Source organism: Apium graveolens, chromosome 6 (genome assembly GCF_009905375.1).
Source record: "Apium graveolens cultivar Ventura chromosome 6, ASM990537v1, whole genome shotgun sequence".
Lineage (NCBI taxonomy): Eukaryota > Viridiplantae > Streptophyta > Magnoliopsida > Apiales > Apiaceae > Apium > Apium graveolens.
This window is the reverse complement of record NC_133652.1, coordinates 69,365,042-69,388,319: the sequence shown is the minus strand read 5'-3', so window position 1 is coordinate 69,388,319 and position 23,278 is coordinate 69,365,042. Positions and strand designations below refer to the sequence as shown.

General features: G+C 31.9%; 2 protein-coding genes and 1 long non-coding RNA gene across 3 annotated transcripts; all 3 read right to left on the bottom strand.

Annotated features, from left to right (window-relative positions):
- Nucleotides 1-2,042: 2,042 nt before the first annotated feature.
- On the bottom strand, nucleotides 2,043-3,079 carry LOC141668122 (uncharacterized). The gene is made up of 2 exons (XR_012552932.1): nucleotides 2,921-3,079; nucleotides 2,043-2,361 (listed from the first exon to the last, which is right to left on the bottom strand). It is a non-coding gene; the product is annotated as an uncharacterized LOC141668122 (long non-coding RNA).
- Nucleotides 3,080-5,838: 2,759 nt separating this feature from the next.
- Nucleotides 5,839-9,949, bottom strand: LOC141667060 (inositol oxygenase 1-like). The gene is made up of 12 exons (XM_074473400.1): nucleotides 9,874-9,949; nucleotides 9,708-9,761; nucleotides 9,360-9,465; nucleotides 7,883-7,964; nucleotides 7,553-7,757; nucleotides 7,117-7,176; nucleotides 6,945-6,997; nucleotides 6,726-6,848; nucleotides 6,566-6,635; nucleotides 6,378-6,456; nucleotides 6,213-6,294; nucleotides 5,839-6,124 (listed from the first exon to the last, which is right to left on the bottom strand). The coding sequence occupies exons 2-12, from the start codon at nucleotides 9,742-9,744 to the stop codon at nucleotides 6,098-6,100; spliced, it is 924 nt and encodes a 307-aa protein (XP_074329501.1). The 5' UTR covers nucleotides 9,745-9,761; nucleotides 9,874-9,949; the 3' UTR covers nucleotides 5,839-6,097.
- A 3,082-nt stretch (nucleotides 9,950-13,031) lies between these two features.
- On the bottom strand, nucleotides 13,032-17,542 carry LOC141663666 (mediator of RNA polymerase II transcription subunit 6). The gene is made up of 5 exons (XM_074469455.1): nucleotides 17,236-17,542; nucleotides 16,251-16,425; nucleotides 15,244-15,313; nucleotides 14,431-14,540; nucleotides 13,032-13,398 (listed from the first exon to the last, which is right to left on the bottom strand). The coding sequence occupies exons 1-5, from the start codon at nucleotides 17,484-17,486 to the stop codon at nucleotides 13,249-13,251; spliced, it is 756 nt and encodes a 251-aa protein (XP_074325556.1). The 5' UTR covers nucleotides 17,487-17,542; the 3' UTR covers nucleotides 13,032-13,248.
- Nucleotides 17,543-23,278: the final 5,736 nt, after the last annotated feature.

Sequence of the window (23,278 nt, the reverse complement as noted above, 5' to 3'; positions counted from 1 at the left end):
AAATTATGGTGAGGAACATCTTAATTACTCCCAAATTCAACTTAAAAATAGCTACATAAAATCAAGAATACACATGTGGAAGAGTAAAAAAACAATCCACAAAAAAATCCAAATTTTATAAAATATAACTTAACTTTCTCTTTAAGTAACACATTAATTTTATAAAATACAGGAAAAAAAATTAAAAAATTTAATCACAAGTGCATGGCACAGACTATAAGCTTATATAGTTACCCACCAAATCAGTTATATAATTATATAGGCTTATATAATTTAGTTTTTATAATTAAAAATAAACTAAATATAATTATTTGAATTTGGTTAAAATAAAAGTCTTATATAATAAAAAAAAAATTCTATGTCTAAAATATACATATTATTTTATAAAGACGAAAATAGAGACAATATTATTTTTTTAAAATAAAACTGGATATTATTCGGTAATTTGTCAGATAGATTCGAATAAACAAAAAATAATTATATTGTCATTTAACCTCAAATAAATTTTTATATATATACACACACTATTATATTAAAAGCTAAACAATTAAAGTTTGGTTGGCCGTTTATAAATATTTACACTAACACACAATTATCTCTCAAGATAAATTAATAATAAACACCGATTCAATCTCCCATAAACTGAGTTGTAGTTTGTTCGTTCAAATTCTAGTAGTTGAAGTTTTTAATAAAATCTATGACTAAATATATTTGTAATAATTATTATATAAATTAGTTAAAGATTTGATTATTGTCAACAACCTAAATAATTCCAAATTAAAATTTTATAAGTAAAACACATAACCTTTAGTTAGGAGGAGTATATATTTTTCAGAATCTAATTAGAGAACAGTTTATGTACTTAATTATTTTACAACCTAATTATTATAAATAGTTATAATATAATGAAAAATATATATGGTTGTATTTATTCCAACATACTTACTCTTTTAACAAATAAAATTAATAAAATATTAAAGTAAATAACAATTATTTAAAACAACTGTGTCATACAACCGTCCATCACACGGGTTATATATTTAATAGATAGCAAAATTTTGGTGTGACAATAATTTTATTTGTAAAATCTATGTAAATACAGGAGCTTCACTATTATTAATTAATTTGTAATCAATTATTTAATGAATCTTGCTTTTTGTGATCAACAATTTGGGATCCATAGTATTATTCCATGTTTCATCTCACGGCCTAATTAGAATAATGTTATATTTCCCAAGCTGGAATATCCCAAATATCACATGTATGTCATGATGTAATTGGCTACAAAATAATTTATAGTAGTACTGGACTCTTCAGTTACATAAATTTTATTAATAAAATTATTTCAAATTATCAAATCCTCATTGTCATATTATTTGAAATCAAATTTCGGTAATCAATTTGATAATTGTAACATTATTAGCTTAATTAATATTCCGGCTCAGTTATTTATTTTTAATATTTTTCATTTAATTTGGTTGATCATCAAGAACTTTCGATTTTAACTTATGTTTACTGGAGTAACTTTTAACCAGTACAATGCGCGAGATTTGTAGGGATTTCAAACGTGATTTTATAGAAATTGCTAAATACGTCCAGTATTGTACTACTTTAGCCTTTGTTGTCATACTAAAAAGTTAATCTATACAGTGCTAATTTTATGAATAGAAGTCGGTATTATTTAAGGATAAATTTTTAGTTTTTTTTTCCATTGATATACAAATTGTTATTTCAAAGATTTGTGCAAGCTTGATATTGAAAGATGGGGAAGATGATGTTTAGTATTTGCAACTTTGTTTTGCTGCGCGTTTATACCTTTTTGTCAATTTTTCTACATTTATTAAGTTTTGGGAACCTCGTGCAATCAAGACATGCAATTACTTTGTAAATTAATCATATGAAGAACATAATAATATTCAAAATTTCCCAACGTAGTAGAGATGTGTAAGTATTCCAGGTAAAAATCTAAGCATCTTTTTGGGCATGATCCTTTAGAAACAAAAAGTTTCATCAAAGAACAAGAAGTGTTGAAGGCACCAGAATAAAAGATATAACTATAATGTTTTATTACAACCAATTGTTACATGAATGATGAAACAATGATTTACACCTGACATTTGACACAATAATTTTAATAAAACATCCTTTATTTGATTTTATGATCATAAACAAACAGATCACCAAGAATTTGACTGCTATATATAACTTTAATGGTTAAATGGTTCAAGTATGAAGCTAGCTACAAGCCCTAGAACCCATGAGCCGATTGAAGTCAAGGACAAACGCAACAAGCACACTTTCGAGATGGTGCTGGTTCGCAACATATACAATTGATGCACACTAGTCTGTTCCCGGCTGTTTCTGCATTTCAACAAAAACAATATCATCACATTCTGTTAAAACTATAATTTTCTTTCTTTCTACTAATGACTTAAAAACCTTGGGAGATCGAATTGTTATGTAGCATATATCATCTATCTCATAGAAGATTTTCGAGTTTAGAAGTTCTGGATTTTGAACTTTACCACCTCTTATATCATCATCTCCCAGGTTACGAATATTATATTTGTTAACTGCATGCACTTGAAAGGCCTTTATCATATTTAGTGCCTTTTTGCGTCTTAAAAGATTTGTTTACTTAATCATTATAATCTTCTTCAGGGAAGGAACGAGGAAATCAAAATGGGAAGTGCTTAACAAGTTTGTAGCGAATTTCACGCGCCTATCATCCATGTCATCAAGTTCATTGATCATCGATTCTAGTATTACCATAAAATTCAAGATAATTTCAGGCAGAGTTTGTGTTGTTGTTGTTCATTGAGTGTTCTTTTTCTTCTGCTCTAACGGCATGCTTAAGATGCAAGTCGGACGGTTTACAAATACAGGTAAAATGGTCTGCATAAATGAAAAAGGGACTAACCTGGAACATGAAATCGAACAGCATCAGACGGTATCACCAAGGCCGGTGACAGAACAATAGCAAATATAAATAACGCAAGAAGAATTGAGCTTGAATTGCTACCACTTGTCATTGCTTATATAGAAACAATCTCCCTCCAACTTAATTGCTTACACAAAAAGTATTTAGCTGTATTTATAGAGCTTGTACATTTTAGTACTATTTTATAGCGCGTTTTTATTTGAAAGTTTGAATTTTACAAATTAACGTGCTACTCGGGGTGAGAAGAATATCAATTTTCTTTTTTATAATTAGGTCTTATTTGACCAACCTACATCCAAGGCTGTACGTCTGTTCAATCATTTTTTATAACAAAATGGAGCCCAGTCACTGTAATTGAACTATGTAATCATGTAGAAATGTCAAAATATACATTAAGAAAGGCGATCGATGATTAAATAAACTAGCAGAGTCGATGGCCTGACTCGGTAATAAGTTTCTGACCAGATTGGGCCGATTGTATATCTTTGTAATTTACTTGTTAATTTAATGGGTTTTTTACTATTATGTCTCAATTCAAAAACTGATTTATGAATATATCTCATTTATAATTATATTTACAAATATATCTCATTTTTAGATTTTTGTAAAATTTTAGATTAACTATGATTAACTTCACAATTTTATAATTTCAATGACATATATAACCTTCTATTATTGTTGTGCAATGTGTATGATACCTTAATTATCTTGCTAACAGATGACAAAACTGTATCAATTTTCCTAACCAATTAAGTATCTATATTTCTTAATTATATTATTGTAGTTTAATTTTTATTGGTGAAAAAGAAGAAGTCTATGTTTTTAAAAAACTTCTAACTTCCTTATGCTCTTGTAGCATATAAATATTTTTTTATCAAAGTTAGTTTGTGGACGTTACAAATATAATTTATTTTTTTTACTATTATCATCAAATCAATTAAAAATGTCAAACTAAAAAAAAGATTATGTTTCACTAAAAGATAATAAGAATTAATAATTTAAAAAATTATTATCTCATATAATGAAAAAGATATAACATATTTATATTTTCTTTTAAAAAAACACACATTTGATGTAAATAATTGGGGAAGTGGTTTTATGTGATGCATAATATTTTTTTTTTTATCGTAGGTAACCGCAGCCGCTACCCTTCGGGTGCGCACTGGGTAAATCCTACGGGCTCACGCAATAGCCTGCAAACCACGTGAAGTAAGATAAACCGCATTTAAGCGACGGTCTATTGGGGAAGTGGTTTTATGTGATGCATAATATTTGTATTTTTTTCTCCAAAAGAACACATTTGATGTAAAGAATTGGGAAAGTGATTTGAAGTGATACTTTACAAAGTAACTTTTATAGGGGTATTCCGGTCATAGATACTTGATAAATATTTATTTTTATAATTTAAAAATATTAATATGAGTTAAATGTGAATTTAAAAACTAACCACGGGACATATTTATAATTATTGAAAGAAAAATGACATAATAATAAATTGACTCTTTAATTTGAGATATATTATAGGGGTATTCCGGTCATAGATACTAGACACATATTTATTTTTATAATTTAAAAATATTAATATGAGTTAAATGTGAGTTAAAAATTAACCACGGGATATATTTGTAATTATTGAAAGAAAAAAGGTATAATGATAAAGTGACTTTTTAATTTGGGATATATTATACAAATTCTCTAATTTAATCTTATCAGAAGCTGGATTAATTCGTAAGTAGATTATTTCTTGGTATTAATATAGACATACATAATGATGGGTTTGGTCGCAAACCACTTAAAAAAAAATTAATAAACACAGAAAATGATGACCTAACGTTTTTGAACAGAAAAATGAAAACGTACGAAAACTCTTAATTAAATAAATGAGTTTGCTCTCCTGTTTGAATCAAAAGTTATGCAATTCGTGGCAATCAAACCAATGGGAGTCAAAAGATTATGAAATGAAATGTAATGCAACTTGTATTTACCTCAAATTGACGAATTCTCGTTTACATCACTTCTATTCCCACTATATTTTCTTGGTCTCGGATTATTTGTTCATTTTAATTTTTAAAATTGTACAGTTTCGAGTTGAAGGTATTTTACAGCATTCCAGCCTCCAGGTCGTACTCGGTAGTTCTCAGTGGACAACTCAGTTCTCAGTCCACAACAGATAATTCTACATTTAATGGAAAAAAGTCCGCATGCCAGAATACTGCAATGTAAATTTCTCTTTCATTTCTCAAAGTCTACCTTGAGCATGCTCAAACATTTATTAAATCCGCTAAATTCTAAATTATTCTCTCCATTTTAATACATGTTTAACTTCAATTTTGGTCATTTCAAAATATTTTTATTGATTCCCATTTTATTTTTTTATGTTTAAGATATGTAATATAGATATTTTAATTTACCAAATAAAGTTAAAATAACATTTTGATGTATATGCTCAAAATATTTTGAAGTATTTGGAAAGCATAAGTGTAGTATGTATATTATAGAATGGAGAAAGTACGCTGACAAAAAAAAACAGAGAAAATATATGCATACAAATTTCGAGTAAAAATTGAAAAATGTTATGTGAAAATCGGTCCATTCAAATTTAGAAAAACCAAAAACAATATCAGAAAGTCCCTATCTTTTTTTAAAGTTTAAAAAAGTTCAAATATAATTGAAAAATCCGATTCAACCAGATGTAAAATCGAATTTTAACTCAAATATCGGAATAGATTTATCGTGTTTAAGTAGTTCTTTCGAAAAGTAATTAGCTGGCGAATGCGCAACACAAACTGCATGTTTAGTGTCAAGTTGATATGGACGGACTGTAACTGTAATGCTCAAATTTTCTTTTAACGAAACCATAAACAGAGAAAAACAACCAAAGCTATTCACACACAAACTAAACAAAGACGCTGATTTTATTAACTAACAATTGAGGGATCCCACATTCCCACCTTTGTTCGTGGCTAATGCCAACAATATTACTGCAACATAAAATTAAATATAGAAAAACAACCAATACACTATTAAGGTACTCTTTACATTATTCCATTGACGCTATTGACTAAGTATCAATTGAAGAATGCATCTACTTTTATTCAACATGTTCCCCCACTTGCAAAGTAATCTTCAGTTGTTCAACAATTCAGCGCTTCTATTTCACCACTTGAGTTTTGCAGGAAAGTACTGCAACCAATTTATACATTTACATATGTAGAAATTTTATCAGGACATTGTAAAACAACTTATGAGTTATTTAGGTTTAGAAATTTACCTTGTCAATGAGAGAAAGATAGTACGGTTTTACTTTCTCAATATTCACTCTTTCTTTGCTTTTGCTGTACAAATCGTACTTGCTGCGCCATAACATGATCAGGTTAATAAATTTCCTAGGTTTACAAACATGACTATAGTACGTGTAATTCCATTATATTCTTACTTAAACACTTTAAGCCACTTTAAGTTCTCACGGTCTTCCTCATTCATCAAGTGCTTATAAGCCCCTGCTCTGTGCAAAGCTGTGATATCATATCGAAATAAGATATCTCAACGAATTCTAACTAATCAGAAGCAAAAAAAACATTGGATAACCGACAGATATTATACGGCCAAAATAATCATGTTTACCATAAAAAGAGTGATATCTGATAATAAAAAGACCAGCTGATGGCAAGGTAGTCCCATTCTCTTTTGCCACCTATAAACGTGTCGAACAAGATCAATTTTTCGTAATAGACATGGTTTTGCTATCAAGAAAATACTTCCCCGAAAGAGTTTTAGAATATACCATGTACATGTAGTCGTCATGGCCCCATGACATCATAACATTGTTTAGTCCGCAATCTTCAGAATAAACCCCATACTTAGTGTTATAAGCAGGGTTGTTATAGTCTGGATTCTCCTTGAAGTACTGCCAAAACAAACACAGAAATTATATGTGAAAATTGTGAGTTCTGGTAATTTTAGTGTAGGTAAATTGAATTGAAATTCAGTGTAAATGATTGACCTTATGATGAACAATTGATGCATCGAATGCACACCCAACAGGAAATGTGTCACCTGTAATTTTTATAGATCTTGGTCAAGAGATGGTTAACATGATGAACAGGGGGCATAAAAATAATTTTTTTGATCTACATGGATTATAAGCGGAATTAGATAAAGTGGTTAGTACTTGCCTACAACAGCCCACTGAGGAAGCTCCCCGAAACTAGGATGCAGGAGAACCTTTCCAAGATCTATAACAAAGAAAAATCTAGTCAAAAAAATTCCAAAAGAGCTTGCTTAATCTTGCCTTAACCATACTATACATTATTAGCTTATGCATTAACAAAAGATTCACAATGCAATCTACTGATGAAAATAGGATTAATGTAAGTTTCTAAAACAAAATCTATAAGATCAGAACTCAGCTTAAAAGGACCAAAACCTTTTAAGTGTATGATACTAAACTAAATAATGCAACCCAAGGCCTTCCACATTTTTCATAACAAATAATAAAACGGTTACAAAGTACTAGTATTAAGATGAAAATGAAGGTAGACTTTGTTTACTTGTTATTTCTAGATTAGGAGAGATTAGTATCAAATAGATTCGGAGGAAGCACTAATATACCATGAACAAGGGCGGTAAGGTGCAACCAATCTTCATTAGGGTGATCTTTCCGAATAGCTTCGGCTGTCTGCAACAAATGTTCAATTTGAGGTTCTTCAATGTCAGGATCGCTATCATCAACAACGTTGTTAAGAAGTTCACAGCATTCCCATATGCTCATTTCCACCTTGTTCAACTTCTCATATTCCGCTCTCATTCTTTTCACCTACAAACATGTTAAAACAGCATTAATCTAATGTTGCATCCAAAATATCAAGATATTTTTTTTACTAAATACCAAAATATCAAGATGAGTATATTAACAATAAGGTTTACTGCCATGTTGCTTACATAATCATATGTTTGGTTGATGTGATTGGTCTTGTAGAATTCCTCAACACCCTTTTGCCTGTGGCTTTCAGCATTATAATCCCTGTTCAAAGTTAATTTGATTCTTTGTTATATCAGTACTGTATAAGGATTTTTTTTTTCTTTGACTACAAAATTTGTAAAATGAAACCATATTTATATTTTGTAAATTATATTGTTTGTTTCAAGAAAAGGAGAAGTACTTGACTCAAAGTAATACATGGTCTACTTCAAAAGTATGTGCTACAGATATCATAGAATGGCAGCAAGATTAATACTAAAATTTTGGACATGATTTCCTACTTCTATGCTATGTACTGAAGTCTCAAATAATTAACCCTTATATCCCCACTTAAGTATAATCCTGCATCTGCCCAGGTCTTTGATAAAACAGTGCTCTGTCAAAACTTGGATGTGGCAACAAATATTGCAGGAGCTGACAGCCAGGACTGCATAACTTTGGAAGGAGATCAAGTGAGCAAGAAAATGTGATGACAGGAAGATTTAACTATTATTGACACTCAAAACTGAAGTTTATTGACAATATTAGACTGGATCCTCAGTCTATTGGTGAGAAAAAACAGGAACTGGAGAGGCTTAATATGAAGCTCTAAGAGAGAGATCAGAAAAACAATGCATTTATATCTAAGCAGCAAAAGAATGACGCCAAGTTGGCTCATTATAAATCTGAACTGAAACAGATCATGCAAGACATAAAAAATGTTAATGAGCAGAAACATTCTAATTCTAAAGCGGTTGAGAAGAAGCATAAGGTCTTGTAAGTGTAGATCAGCTTAAAACAAGTATGTCTATAAAAAAGGTGAGATGACTAGGGAAGTTTTTGATCACTTGAGTCTAAAGGATAAAGATTCTCTGTCACAATTGAACATTGAAATAAGTTTTTTGAAAGAGAGGTTCATCTCGTGCAGGATATATGATAGACAGATTGAAACAAGGAAACCAGAGTAGGACGCCAATGTCAACAAGTTTTGTAAGGCTGAAAAGCGGAAGTATGAACTTGAGGTAGTAAAGGTTGTCTGCAGAGCCGAAAATGTTACAAAGTAAATCTGAACTTCAAAGATGAGAAGTCAGGAATTTTAAGTTGTTATCCAGTAATATGACACAAAGCTTAACTAAAGAGCTTCTCAGAGCAAATAAGAACGCACAAACGTTAAAAAAAACTGTGCAATTTTTTGAGGGAAACAAATTTGTGCATTTAAAATGTACAGAAAGAGAAGTAATGGACTCAAAAAAAATGTACTACTAATTCGTAGAATACCAGCAAGTTTTGTACCTAAATTTTGAACATGTTTCACTTTTACTAAATATTTCATACGAAGTTTCCTTTCTTTAGAAAAAATATAGTTGAAAGATTGTTGATCAACATGAATAGGTAGTCCTATAAACAGCAATTCTTCTTTAAATTCCGAAAAGAATACGTAGAAATCACAAATCGAACCTGAAATTGTTGCCGTAAGAATTGGTCTGCGGAACAAAAAATCCGCCATCCAATCCAATATCCTTTTGTGCAGTGGTGGTAACGTGCCCCTCCTCCGCTTGAGTTCCTGCTTTAACAAACAAATTAACATGACCTTACACTTACACGTAATTACGAACAAAAATTAGCCCTAAAGTAATCAAATGCTTAGGAATCTGACATTGGACCAAAAACATACCAGAACAACAACCGAAATCTTGTTCAAAACATGTAACAACATGCAGACTTTGAGAGTTTCATTTAAAAAAAAAATAGAAATAAATGATCAATTTTTAACGTAATCGGAATTAAGAAACAGGATTAACGTACCTAATTGTAGTTGGGGTTGATCAATGATGATTGTCATTGTAGGTAGCGATCGAGCTCAAGAACGGAGAAGAGAGATTTTATTTATTTATATTAAAAATAAAAAAAAAAATTGAAAAAAACTAAAATGATAATACTAACGCAAGAATAGATGATAATGGGGGCATACGTATATATATAGCTGCCGGCGAGTCCTTCCCTGAGATTTCACTGCTTTCATGTCCTTACCCTCAATTTCTCAACAAATACCTACGTGTGTGTTTTTTCTTTTCTTTTTTAATTTCTAATTCTAATATTTTTATACATATGGAGTGACATTTATTCATTGTTCAATTTTAAAAAGTAAATTTATGTTTAAAATTAAGAGATTTATGAAAAAATACGCTTTTTTGAAGTTTTTTTTTGCAGAAATGTTTTATTACAACCCGGTGAAATCTTAAATAAAATCAAAAAATTGAAGTTATTTTTCAGAAAGTATAAAAGAAATTATAGTTACTTTTGATCGTGAACCGTGTTCCTGTAAAAAAATCAAAAAATAATAAAATCACAAACAAACTTGGAAAAAGTTGTATACTTATATGTTCTCTAAAAATTAATGTGTTAAAAGGGTCTGAATATAAATATTAAAGATTTATTGATGTGAAAATATCAGTGTTCTAGGAATCGCCAGGCGTGCCAGGGCGGTCAGGGTACCTTCGAGAGATTAATCAGCAAGTCGAAGATTAATCGAACCAATTAATCGAAAAATTAATCGGAAGAATATAAATATTATTTTAAATTTTTATATTTATATAATGATCAACATGTCAAATATTTGTTTGAAAAAAGAAATTAGAATGGTATTAAACAATATCTACACATTTGACATGCGTTATGTACTAATTATTGAGTTTACAATATTAACTATATTTTAATTCACACATTTAAATTAATTATAATATGTTATTTTTATATTTAAAGTGAGAAAATAAATCTATTAGATTACTTGTTACTTCTTACCAATACTTTATATTATAAATTGACATGATATTGTGTGAAATTATGAAATTAATAATTAAAAATTATGAAAACGTTAAAAAATATTTTTTTTAAATATTTTCCGCCTAGACCGCCTAGGACCGATTTTTGACCGTCTAACCCGCCTAATCCCGATTTTGACCCGATTTTTTGAAAAAACGTCTAAATCACCGCCTAGGTCCGAGTCGGGTCGTTTTACCACCGCATAGCGCCTAGGCGCCGCCTAGACGGCCGCCTAAACCGATTTTTAGAACTGAAAAATATGCAAAACACAATTAAAATCAACATAATGGGTTTGTTTATACTGTACATCAAATATAGTTTATTTTTAGGTATTTATTTATGTCGGCACAGTCCTTGAATGAAATTTCTCTAGTTTCTCGTCCTTCTGTGAAATGTTCAACAAACCCCCTTTTTTAGGAATAATTTATAATTTTGCGATATCTTTTCTGATTTTTTTTAATTATTTATAATAATGTTTATGTTCCAACTTTCAACGCAAAGTTCAAATTTTTAAAATTATCATGCTGTGATCTTGAGACGAGATATATGTTATCCAAGTCTGGAATAGTGAGGGTGAATTCGAGAGGTGTGCAATTTATTATTTTTACCTGCATTTTGCATAATTTTGGACGAATACGCAAGTTTGCTGTCCTAATTAGTATTCAGTCAGTTGATCAGAATTCACGAGGGAGAATAATTTGAGAGGTGTGTAGTCTAATTATATCTTTATACTATTCCACTAGTTTATTCATCAGATAATATCACGTATTAAGTTATTGCTAATATTAATATTCCTTTTCAATGAAAGTAATATCATATCTATTTTCATTAGTAACTATGAATATATCCCCTACCTCTTTTCAAAAGAAAATATATCCCTGCTTAAAAAAAACGTATTATTCAAACCACAAAATTTCACAAATACAACAATTTGTAAAATATTTATGTTTTAATAATTAACATTATCATAATAAATACTAAGAACATAATGATGAAACTAATTTATACATAACTATTAGTTTGTAATATTTGAAAAAGGGGAAAGCTCTTAAATTTTCAATATTATATATTATTTTATTGCCCCCTATTTTTCAAGTTAAATTATGTTCTCTTAATAGAAACGAACCCTGAATACTAGTAATTCATAACGTGAACATTTCATTATCTGGTAAAAATAATTTGAATTACAAGCTTATCACAGTTTACATGTGACATAAAAATTGATCCTCTGAAAATAAAATAGAATTTGAAAATATTCAATCGATCTATCCATCGTCATTGATGGCAACAGGTCATCAAGTCTTGTAAAAAAATCATACGGTTAGAATTTAGATTAACGGCAGATAATTTATGATCGGTACTCGGGCACAACTCATTCTGTGGGCAGCAAAAACATACTGCAATGAGGCAAGGCCTTTTTTGCAAATACTTAAAAATGGGAAGGACAGTTTAAAAAAAACATGCCGTATAGTTTTTTGGTAGCCGAGGCTATATTGATGTCACTGCAACTCCCTATCTCTATCAGCCTGTAACTGGAAGTCTAGCAGTCATCATTGATGATACAGCACCACTTCTGTTCATTTTCATCCTCCTCCTACTCATTTCCATCCGTCCAACTAACATTATTATTAGAGTTAATTGCATTTTATATCCTCAAACAAAATCCAAAAAATAATTTTATATCAGAATTTCCGGAATACAATTTGCACCCCTCAATTTCAACCTGTTAAATTATTATGCACCATTTTACAATTATAAGTAAAATAATTACGGGTAAACAGGTGCATCTTAAAATGAAAATAAATTTTAGGTAGAAATCCAAAAATAAGTAAAAACATTTATAAAAATGAGTTATTTTACATTAAATATAAATATTAACCCAAATATTTTCATTAAATGCACAATAAAGTAATAATGACGACAAAGAATTAAAAATAAAACAAGTATATTTTAATTAAGTGTATAATTATAAAATGTAAAAAGTTATTCAGAATTTAATTTTAGTAGAATCATTTAATTTTTTTCATTAATATAGAGATTAAATTTTTTAACATAATCTAAAAAATAAGAAATTTAGATTAATTATTTTTTTACTAAAGTTCTCATTTTACACTTCACCATTTTAATCATAAATTACAAAGGGGTGCTTTGGATTGGCCCATTGAAGTAGAACACCTAATTTCCAATTTTCTTGATACACATTTGTTTTTTAAATAAAATAAGATATAAAGTGCATTTAACCTTTATTATTAAAATTACTCTTCAATATTCATTTTGTTTCCCATCCCTCTTTCCCTAAATATTAAAAAAATTAAACAAAACTACATAATTATGTGTATATTTTATATTTATAGTACATCAAATTCAAACTAATCAGCTAACTTTTTCCGTCAGTATTCTTTTGGGTTTGCAAGGTACAAAAATCACATCAAACTAATTAGCTAACATTTTTAGCAAGTCTTCTTTCACCGAACCAATATTGTGGATGTGTTCAGGGCGGTGGAACAAGAGTCACATATATGTTTCAGAATTTCATCCTCTTAGATGGACCTTGGTCTAAGATGGGATCTAGAGGTGGAACTTGAGCTTGTGCTTCAGATGCATTATCTCCCTCTGCAGTCTTAGGAGGATTGTATCCTTCGGGAAAAGGTGGTGGTGGTGGAGCTGGTGGTAGCTGCACAAGATCAAGATTTATTGTTAAAATGTCTATAATCAAACAAACAATAAATGTTCACTTAAAATGAGATGTAACTCGTACAGGGTGAAACACCTAACTAACTCTTTTTTTATTTCAATGGTCGGTGAACAGCCTTAAATATCCACCAAACACGTTACAGGCAGTTCGCACCAACTAGTTTTATCTTTTCCTTCCTCCATTTTATATCTTTGTGGTTTTTGCTTTGAGATGATGCAATACATTTTAAATCTTGGACCTTTGATGGATTTCTTAGTTTATATACAAGTACGCGTTCAATATTGTGTTAATTAGAGTCGTTTAATTTGGGTTTTGTGTAATGGCACTGAGTATCTAATTTTGGAAATGAATTAGTAATTTTTGAGATGCTTAGGAGAAACGACCTAAATAAGACCCCAACCAATATACTTTGTGTGTTAATTTTTCTTTAAAATAGAAAAATACCTTTGATCCGCTGAGCACCACTACGGCCGACTTTCGTTCTCAATCACCCTAGTTAAGTGAATTAGGGTTATATTTAATGTTTCTCATGGATTCGATTTTTTATAGGAATATGGAAACTGATTTTGATTTAATGACTTAAATTCAATTGAGAATCTAGGAAGATTGTTGCAGTTAATCATGTATCCTAAACTAGCAATTGCAACATGAATGAATGCAGAGATTTTACAAAAGATGCTTAAGAAAAGACTTAAGAAGTTAAAACCCGGATTTCTTTGGTCTGTTTTGTTTTGTCTTATTATCTAATCTAATCTAATATGTACATTTATATTGTAGTAGTATGCAATTTATCTTGATCAAAACTTAGTTTAACTCGAGTCAAGAGAATGATAGTGCATGGTACTTAACAGCTTATAAATAGTAAAAAGCTAGTCTCTATCATTATTTTTATTCTTCTTCTTTGATGGTTACCAACTTAATATTGCGCTATGATTGTAAAATCGATAATAGATGATGCAAGTAAGGCAGCCCTTAGTAAAAAAACAAGAAATTTGTGCAATTAGACATTACCTTGCGCTGCAAGGCAGCAAGAATGTGATCTATTCGCTTGACTTCCTTTAAATCGATAGTTTCTTTAGGAGCCTTTGGTACAAGTGTTGCACTCTCATTCTCAGTATCGACTAAACAAAAGAAAATCAAACTGTGATGATGATGCAGTTAACACACACACACACATATTTAAATTACGTGTAAAATGCTAATGATTGTGAACAAATGAACAATGATGGAAGAATTGCTAGATGATCGAGGCTAACTTGTGACAGCACTTATTTCCAAAAAAGGGTTTCCAAGAAAAGGGTTTCAGTCTTTATGGTTAAAAATTATATAAGTAGTTTAACAACATTCGACAAAGAATATAAATGTCGAGATGCAGATATATTTTATAAAAAGAGAAGATAAAATCACATGTTTCTGGAATCTGCTAGATTACCGATAGTATTTTAGTATAGCAACAGAGGATTTTTGATGATACATTTAGCATCTACTTCATGATCATCTCAATGAAAATATGCGTAACCATGTAATTGCTGAAAGATCCGTGATTTCTTTTTTGCTTTTGTGTAGTACAAGTTCTGATCATATGCAACTTTGGCAGAGTGCAGTACTTGTAATTTAAACAAGGTAAAAAGAGACCCAATATAAGAATAAATGGATAAATGTTGTTGGTCTTCTCTATCTAATCCCAAATCAGTTGCAGGTATATTATTAAAAGCATGTATGTCAATTGCACTAACTTCACCATTATGAGTGCCTTTCTTTTTTGTTTTTCTCCAAAAAATGACAAAGATTATATGTGAACTGGAAAGAAAATTAGTTAGGTACCATATCCGATCTTCTCCAGCTTTGATGCTGCAGTTGTAAAAGCCTTCGATATATGATATAAAGCACGTCCCTGACATATAGGCACATAAAAATTTATTACCATACAATAGTCTGCTATCCAACAATCTCTATTATATAGCAACTATACAACAACCAGCATTGGAAGCCATTAAAAATATACAATTAAAGGTGTAGGATAGGCCAGCTAGTAGGAGGACGAACATAATGGATAATGTTGGTAGCAGAACACCAAGAAACTGTCAAGACTGCATTTGGTATCAATTAAATAAATCCAAATTTAAGTAATATTTTGTCTCTCCCTCTCTCTCTCTCCTTACTTTCATTTAAAGTAAGCAAATGCATTGCATTATGGTTAATTGATGACATGGCTAGATGCATATATGCATTCTAGGTTTCAAATTTAGAACCAAGCATGCATATTTGCATCCAAATACGCAACCCCTTTGGAGTTGAGTTTTTTTGCATGAGGTTCCAAATTATAGAAATAGAACTAATTTTTATACAGCACCAGATTTGTAATTCGGGAAAGGGATTTTTTTTTTCCAGAAAGAAACAGTATATCGTGAGTAATAGTTACTTGTATAATGAAAATATTTAGTGGTAAATAAAAATCATGTGAATGGTGGGGGTTCAATAACCACTCAAGAATATATAGTTTTAGGAGTTGGGGACCACCAACGAATTCGCTCTTATCAAGTAGTCCAATCAAGTTACTTTATTGTGCTATTTCCTCAAGCAACCGGCCCTTGATACCCTTAACTACTTACTGTAGAAACTTGAGGTGCAAGAAGCACCCTTGGAGCTAAGTGAAGGTTTGTCACTAAACAACATAACTACATTTTGTTTTAAATGCAATTCTAATTTTATAAAGAGAGAGCAATCACGAACCAGAAACATGAATCGGAAACTTTTAAACAATTAAATGGTGAGATGACCACGACATTATGTATCAATTGAGCACACAAAAAAAAATAATTAATACTTACAACTCGAGACGCAAAGACATTGCAAAGTTGCGGCGCTTGATATATTGATCCATCTAGTACATAATACGTCAGCATCGGTGTCACCTTCTCAGGGCTGTCCCTTTTTTGCTTGCGGAAGACAAAGAGATGGGGTTCCATTACTTCGCTCAGCGTGTATTCAATTCCTGTCATTTTCCTATAGAAAAATTTGTTAATTATCACGGGCGCCATGATATATTAACTATGTCCATTAGACAACTTGAGTAAAATACATTAACCATTACACAATCAAAGGTGTTATTACCCAGATCAACAAAGATTTCTCAATTTATAATTATTACCAATTAAAAGTAAAAGCAAGTTCGCAGCTGACAACAATAAAATTCTAAACATTCCCACCTATGTCCACAAGAGTCCCGCAAATACATAATAGATTTAATTTAAAAATAGATAAGCATATAACACTTCCTAGGCCAGTTCCCTACCTTGTTATGCTAGCAATTCTAGAGCTCGGACCTAGTACTACCAATGTCTGTAGTCAGTGAAACATTCCCAACAAATAAAAACCAATAGCTTGAATAATCAATATAATGGCCAGCTGAGCGTACACATCACCAAGCAAATAAGTGAAGATTAAGTCTGATAATATTATACCAAAAATGAGTAATGCTGATCCACATTCAGCTGAGTCACCGATATCACTACAAACTTCAGTTTTCGAACTCGCATTGATCTAAAGGTTATGGTTTAATTAATATTACACTATACATTTCTTAAACCTCTTCTCAACACCTAACGAACTCATTAATCAATCATCATTCATCGTCAATTACGAAAACTCGCAGCACACTAATTAATATCAGCCAAGTATGCACAGAAATTGATCAACAAAATCATACAGAAGATAAATTCGGCAACATCACAGAGAGAGGGGAAGAGAGGGGGGCAGAGAGAGAGAGAGAACATACGAGAAATGGGAGAGAGAGAGAGAGAGAGGAGTACATACGAGAGATGGGAGAGATCGAGAGGATGAATGGAGCGCATACGAATAGTTTCATTATTACAAGTCCAATCGTAAAATGGGGAAAGTGCGAAGTAATCGAACACTAAATTTCGGTCCAGCGGGTATGTGTTAAGCCATAATTGATCTCTGAAGCATATTCCGGTCATGTCAGTTCCCGGGGCAGCTCGTGCGTTGCCATCGAAATTAGAATTCCCGGCGGCAGGGTTTGGCGGCAGCATCGGCGTCGATGCCATTGTTTTATCGCCGGAGCTTCTTAATTTGGGAGGGGGATAACAAAATTTGTAAAAAAAGGCCCAATTGACCTGGTTTCACCGTTTCAGATATGTAGTCCTTCATGAGAAAAATGAAAGCCCAATGGACGGGGAAAATTATTTAGGCACAGCCTAAATCAAAAAATATACGCACAACTCGGCCCAAGGTGAGCAAACAATTTGCTTGATAGATCATTTTTGCAAAAATGTTAGAATTTAGGCATTTTCGTACAATTTCATATATAATTTAAAAATTTCTAAAGTTTGTTAAAGATAACTAACAAAATACAATCGAGTGGTAAAAAATTATACATAAATCATATAAGTATCTATTATTATATGTTGGCTATTTTTTGCAAAAAAAAAACTATAAATCATTCATCTTTATGCAATTAAGTATTTTTTTAAATATCAAACTATAACTATAGTTTATTCAGTAGAGAGTAAAGTACACTACCTTAACTATCCATTTTTAGCATATTTTGTGGCTCAATTACGGAAATTGCAAGTTGTGTCGTTCAACTATCGAATTTGCTGCAAATTAGAGGCTCGTCTATTAATTTCTAACACCGTTAATTCTGCTTGGGGGCATATAAGTCAAAGTGCAGCAAATACACGACTACATGATCATTTAATGGCTTCATTGTCCATCATTGAGATTGTGGTTCTTGAAATCGAGGTTGAGCTCATGCTTTGTTATTTAAGCAACAGTGATGACTATGTAGTATTTCCCAACTGAACCTCCCGTTCAGGGATGTGTTGGGCAAGACATGCCTTATAACAAGATTAAGACAAATTTTCAGCCCTAAGTAAGTTGTATGATAATCCATGTTTGTATTTTATATTATATTACTTGAGTTTATAAAAGTGTAAACAGATTAGACTATCTGGAGTATTTTTCTATAAACAGTCTCAAGCCTAAGAACGAACTCTGGAAGAAGATCATGAACATCATGTCTCAGAGAAAGTGTGAAAAAACTTGGAGTTCAATAAATCTGTTTTGAGAAAAACATTCTAAGTCAAGAAATTTACAAGTCACAAATCAAGTCATATAGAGAAGTCATTCGAGAACTCCAGAATGACTTATCGACAAGTCAAAAATAGCTTATAGAGAAGTATCAGAGATATCGACAAGCCAAAATGAAAATATGAAGATTGGAGATATCGACAAGTCATTTCTGCATTAGAGAACTCAGAGTTATCGACAAACCAAAAAAAAGATATGAAGACTAGATATATCGACAAGTTATTTTGTTAGATATATTTGATAATGTCATGGCTAATATGTTTTATGTTTAGATTTCAGATCTTATTTGAACAGGACAAATCAGTACTTAACTGATCAGTACTTATAATGGACGTCAGGACTTAAGGATATCAGTACTTATGTTATCAGGAGATAAACATCAGGAGATAGATATCAGAACTTAAGTGCTGAAGGACGATCAGATAAGGACAGCAGCTGATTAAAGTTAAGAAGAACAAGATAAACATAAGAAGAGATATGCATGAAGAAGGAATTCCATAAAGAATGGAATACTTGGAATAAAAGATATCTGATTGATATATATTAGGAAGCAAAATTATATTCCATATCAATTAGCGATTATCTTGTAACTGTGTAATATATAAACACAGACATAGGGTTTACACTATAAGTGTTATCATTATCGAGAATATTATTAACTGTAACCCTAGCAGCTCTCGTGATATTTTGTTCATCACTGAGAGATAACAGTTCCAGATTGTAACAGAGTTTATTGTTTCAATAAAGTTTGTTTTCTGTTACTTAAGTTCTTGAAGTTCGATTTGATTGTAATAAATACTGTATTCACCCCCTCTACAGTGATAGTGTGACCTAACAAGTGGTATCAGAGCTTTTATGTTAACATACATACAGTTAAAGATCCAAACACAATCATGTCTGACACAGAAACTCCAACTAAGCCTACCAAAACTGAGGAATCATCAAAGACATCAATTCAGAGTCGATATGAGACTATCAGAGTTCCCATATTAAGACCATCTGAATATCCCATATGGAAGGTAAGGATGACCATGTTTCTGGAAGCAACAGATCCAGAATATCTTGATAGAATCAAGGAAGGGCCTCACAAACCTACCAAGCTCGCTGTTGTAGTTGCAGGTGAAGCATCAATGACTGTACCAAAGGAAAAGAGTGATTACACTGCTGAAGATATAGCATCTATTGCTAAGGATGCCAAGGTACGACACTTACTGCATAGTGCCATTGATAATGTAATGTCAAACAGGGTAATCAACTGCAAGACTGCCAAGGAGATATGGGATGCACTGGAGACAAGGTGTCAAGGAACTGAAACAGTTAAGAAGAACAGGAAGACAATACTCACTCAAGAGTATGAACATTTTGACTCAAAATCTAATGAGTCATTGAATGATTTATATGATAGATTTGTCAAACTTTTGAATGATTTGTCATTGGTTGATAAAGAGTATGATCTTGAAGATACCAACCTAAAATTCCTGTTAGCTCTTCCTGAATGCTGGGATTTGAAGGCAACAATAATAAGAGACAACTACAATCTTGATGAAACAACTCTTGATGAAATCTATGGAATGCTCAAGACTCATGAACTTGAGATGGAACAAAGAAGCAAGAGGAAAGGAGGAAAGTCAAGGACAGTTGCTCTCAAGGCTGAAGAGGAATCCCCCAAAGCACCTTCCTCAAAGAAAGACAAGGGTAAAGCTCTTTTCATAAAGTCTGATACTGAGTCATCAAGTTCTGAGAGTGATGATGACTCAGATTCTGAAAGCTTGCCTGAGACTGATGCTGATGAGGAGATGATGAAGCTGTGTGCTCTTATGGTGAAAGGAATCACAAAGATTGCATACAGGAAGTTCAGGAAGGGAAAGAAGTTTTCCAGGAAAGGCATAAGTTCTGATAAGAAGAATTTCAGAAGATCTGAAGGAAGAGGAGGAAAGTCTGACAGAGGAGATTACACCAATGTTAAATGTTATAATTGTGATGAGAAAGGCCACATATCTCCTGATTGCAAGAAGACTAAGGGTGACAAAGGCAAAGCTCTTGTCACAAAGCAGAAAAGCTGGACAGACACCTCAAACTCTGAAAGTGAGGAGACCTATGCATTGATGGCAAATGCTGATAAATCAAGTTCTGAGAGCAGTTCTGAAGCTGCTGAAACAAAGGTACCTCAGACTACTTATGCTTTTCATACTGATGATATTAATGAGTTGAGAAGATATCTTAAAACCATGTTTGTTAGTTATAGAGATCAAACTTTAACATGTGAAAGATTAACTTCTGAAAATCTTGCTTTTAGGAAAAGAAATGATTTCTTAGAAAAAGAGTTAGTCATGTTCCATCAAACTCAGAAGGATAGAGATGATGCTTTTTATGTTAGGGATGAAGTGCTAAAAATGAATGAATCTCTAAAAACTGAGTTAGAAAAGGAGAGAGAGATTATTAGGACTTGGACTAACTCTGGCAAAACAACTCAAAATTTGCTGAGCAGTGGAAACTGGAAAGAGGGCTTAGGTTATGGAGAAAATAAAAATGAAAAAGGAACTGTAGAAATTAAGCCTGTTGATAAGCAAAAGCCGAAGTTAAAACCTGTTAAGTTTGTAACTGAAAAAACTGAAAATGAGAAATCAGAAGTTAAAAAGGAATTAGCTTTTGACAAACTACAACAGGAAAAGACAGTTGAAGTTAACATAGGCTTAATGACAAAGAAGCAGCTTAAGCATAAGCTGAAAGATGTTAAGAATGCAAACAAGGTAAAATCACCTAGGAAAAACAGGAATGGAAATGAAGGTGTGAATAAAAGCAATAACTATAAATCTGTTCCTGATGCTCCTAGGAAAGCATGTCATAACTGTGGAAGTTCTAACCATCTGGCTTCTTTTTGCAGGAAGAATAAGAATATTAACTCCTTATCTTCAAAATCAGGAGTTAAGAGTCAGTCTGTTAGATACAAACCACAAAATCCTTGTTTTCATTGTGGTAGTTTATGGCATTCCATTTATACTTGTAAGGAATATCATAGTTTGTACTATGATTATTATCAAATAAAACCTTCTTTAAAGAAAGTTTCTGTTGTTCCTTCTAGTGTAAGTTCTGATTCAAAGTCTGGTAGTATAAGTTCTGATAAGAAAACTGTTAACATAAAATCTGATGCTAAATCCGCTGCAAATGTTAACAAACTTAAAAAGGCCAAAGGATCCAAGCAAGTCTGGGTCCTTAAAACTAATAATTAGTGGTCTTTTTGATTGCAGGGCAACAGGAAAAATATTTTAGTTCTGGACAGTGGATGTTCAGGACATATGACTGGAAATAAGGCCCTGCTATCAGACTTTGTGGAGAAAGCTGGCCCAAGTGTTTCTTATGGAGATGGCAACATTGGAAAAACCTTGGGATATGGCAATATCAATCTTGGGAATGTCATCATTAAAGATGTAGCTCTGGTCTCAGGACTTAAACACAACTTACTGAGTATAAGTCAAATCTGTGACAGAGGTTATCATGTTGATTTCTTTGCAGAACATTGTGAAATAGTTAGTAAATCTAAAGGAAGAGTTGTTCTGAAGGGATTCAGGCGTGGTAACATTTATGAAGCTAAGCTTTCAACAAGTTCTGATGGTTCTGCAATCTGTTTGATGAGTAGAGCCACAATTGAAGAAAACTGGAATTGGCACAAGAAACTCTCTCATTTAAATTTCAACAAGATAAATGAGCTAATCAAGAAGGATCTTGTGAGAGGACTGCCAAAATCAGTGTTTGCTCCTGATGGTCTTTGTGATTCATGTCAGAAGGCCAAACAAAGAAGATCTTCATTCAAGAGCAAGACTGAATCATCGATTCTTGAGCCTTATTATCTACTTCATGTTGATCTATTTGGTCCAGTGAATGTCATGTCTATTGCAAAGAAGAAATATGCGTTGGTCATAGTAGATGAGTTCACCAGATACACATGGGTGTATTTCTTGCACACAAAAAGTGAAACTGCATCTATCTTGATTGATCATGTCAAACGTCTGGATAAATTGATCAAAGATTCTGTAAAAATTTTGAGGAGTGATAATGGCACTGAATTCAAGAATCTGATAATGGAAGAGTTCTGCAAAAATCATGGAATAAAGCAGGAATTTTCTGCTCCTGGAACTCCACAGCAAAATGGAGTTGTTGAAAGGAAGAATAGAACTCTCATTGAAGCTGCACGAACAATGCTTGAAGAAGCAAAGCTTCCAACCTATTTTTGGGCTGAAGCTGTGCAGACTGCTTGTTTTACTCAAAATGCAACACTCATTAACAAGCATGGAAAAACACCATATGAGATGGTGAAGAACAAGAAGCCAAATCTGAAATACTTTCATGTATTTGGATGTAAGTGTTTTGTTCTCAAGACTCATCCTGAACAGCTATCCAAGTTTGATCTAAAAGCTGATGAGGGAATCTTTGTTGGATATCCACTTTCCACAAAAGCCTTCAGAGTCTATAATTTGAGAACAAAAGTGGTCATGGAATCTATCAATGTCTCTTTTGATGACAAGAAGATCACTGGACTTGAAGATTGCATTGATCATGATCAGCTGAGATTTGAAAATGAAGATTCATATTCTGATACCTTAAGTCCTGACAGTCTAAGTCCTGATACTGTAAACTCTGATGGATTAAACTCTGATGTTATTGAAACTGTGGTGACTACGTCAAAGGAAGATGCACCAATGCAGGGGGAGCATACTCAAGATATTATCACATCTCAAGAAGCATCAGA

Coding starts and splice junctions, on each gene's coding strand:
- LOC141667060 (XM_074473400.1), bottom strand. CDS start 9,744: ATGACAATCATCATTGATCAACCCCAACTACAATTAG. Junction 7,177..7,552: donor CCTTACCGCCCTTGTTCATG/GTATATTAGTGC, acceptor TCTTTGTTATAG/ATCTTGGAAAGGTTCTCCTG. Junction 6,295..6,377: donor AAGTGGCTTAAAGTGTTTAA/GTAAGAATATAA, acceptor GTTATGGCGCAG/CAAGTACGATTTGTACAGCA.
- LOC141663666 (XM_074469455.1), bottom strand. CDS start 17,486: ATGGCATCGACGCCGATGCTGCCGCCAAACCCTGCCGCCGGGAATTCT. Junction 15,314..16,250: donor ATGTCTTTGCGTCTCGAGTT/GTAAGTATTAAT, acceptor CCTATATGTCAG/GGACGTGCTTTATATCATAT. Junction 14,541..15,243: donor GCTGGAGAAGATCGGATATG/GTACCTAACTAA, acceptor TCTTTTGTTTAG/TCGATACTGAGAATGAGAGT.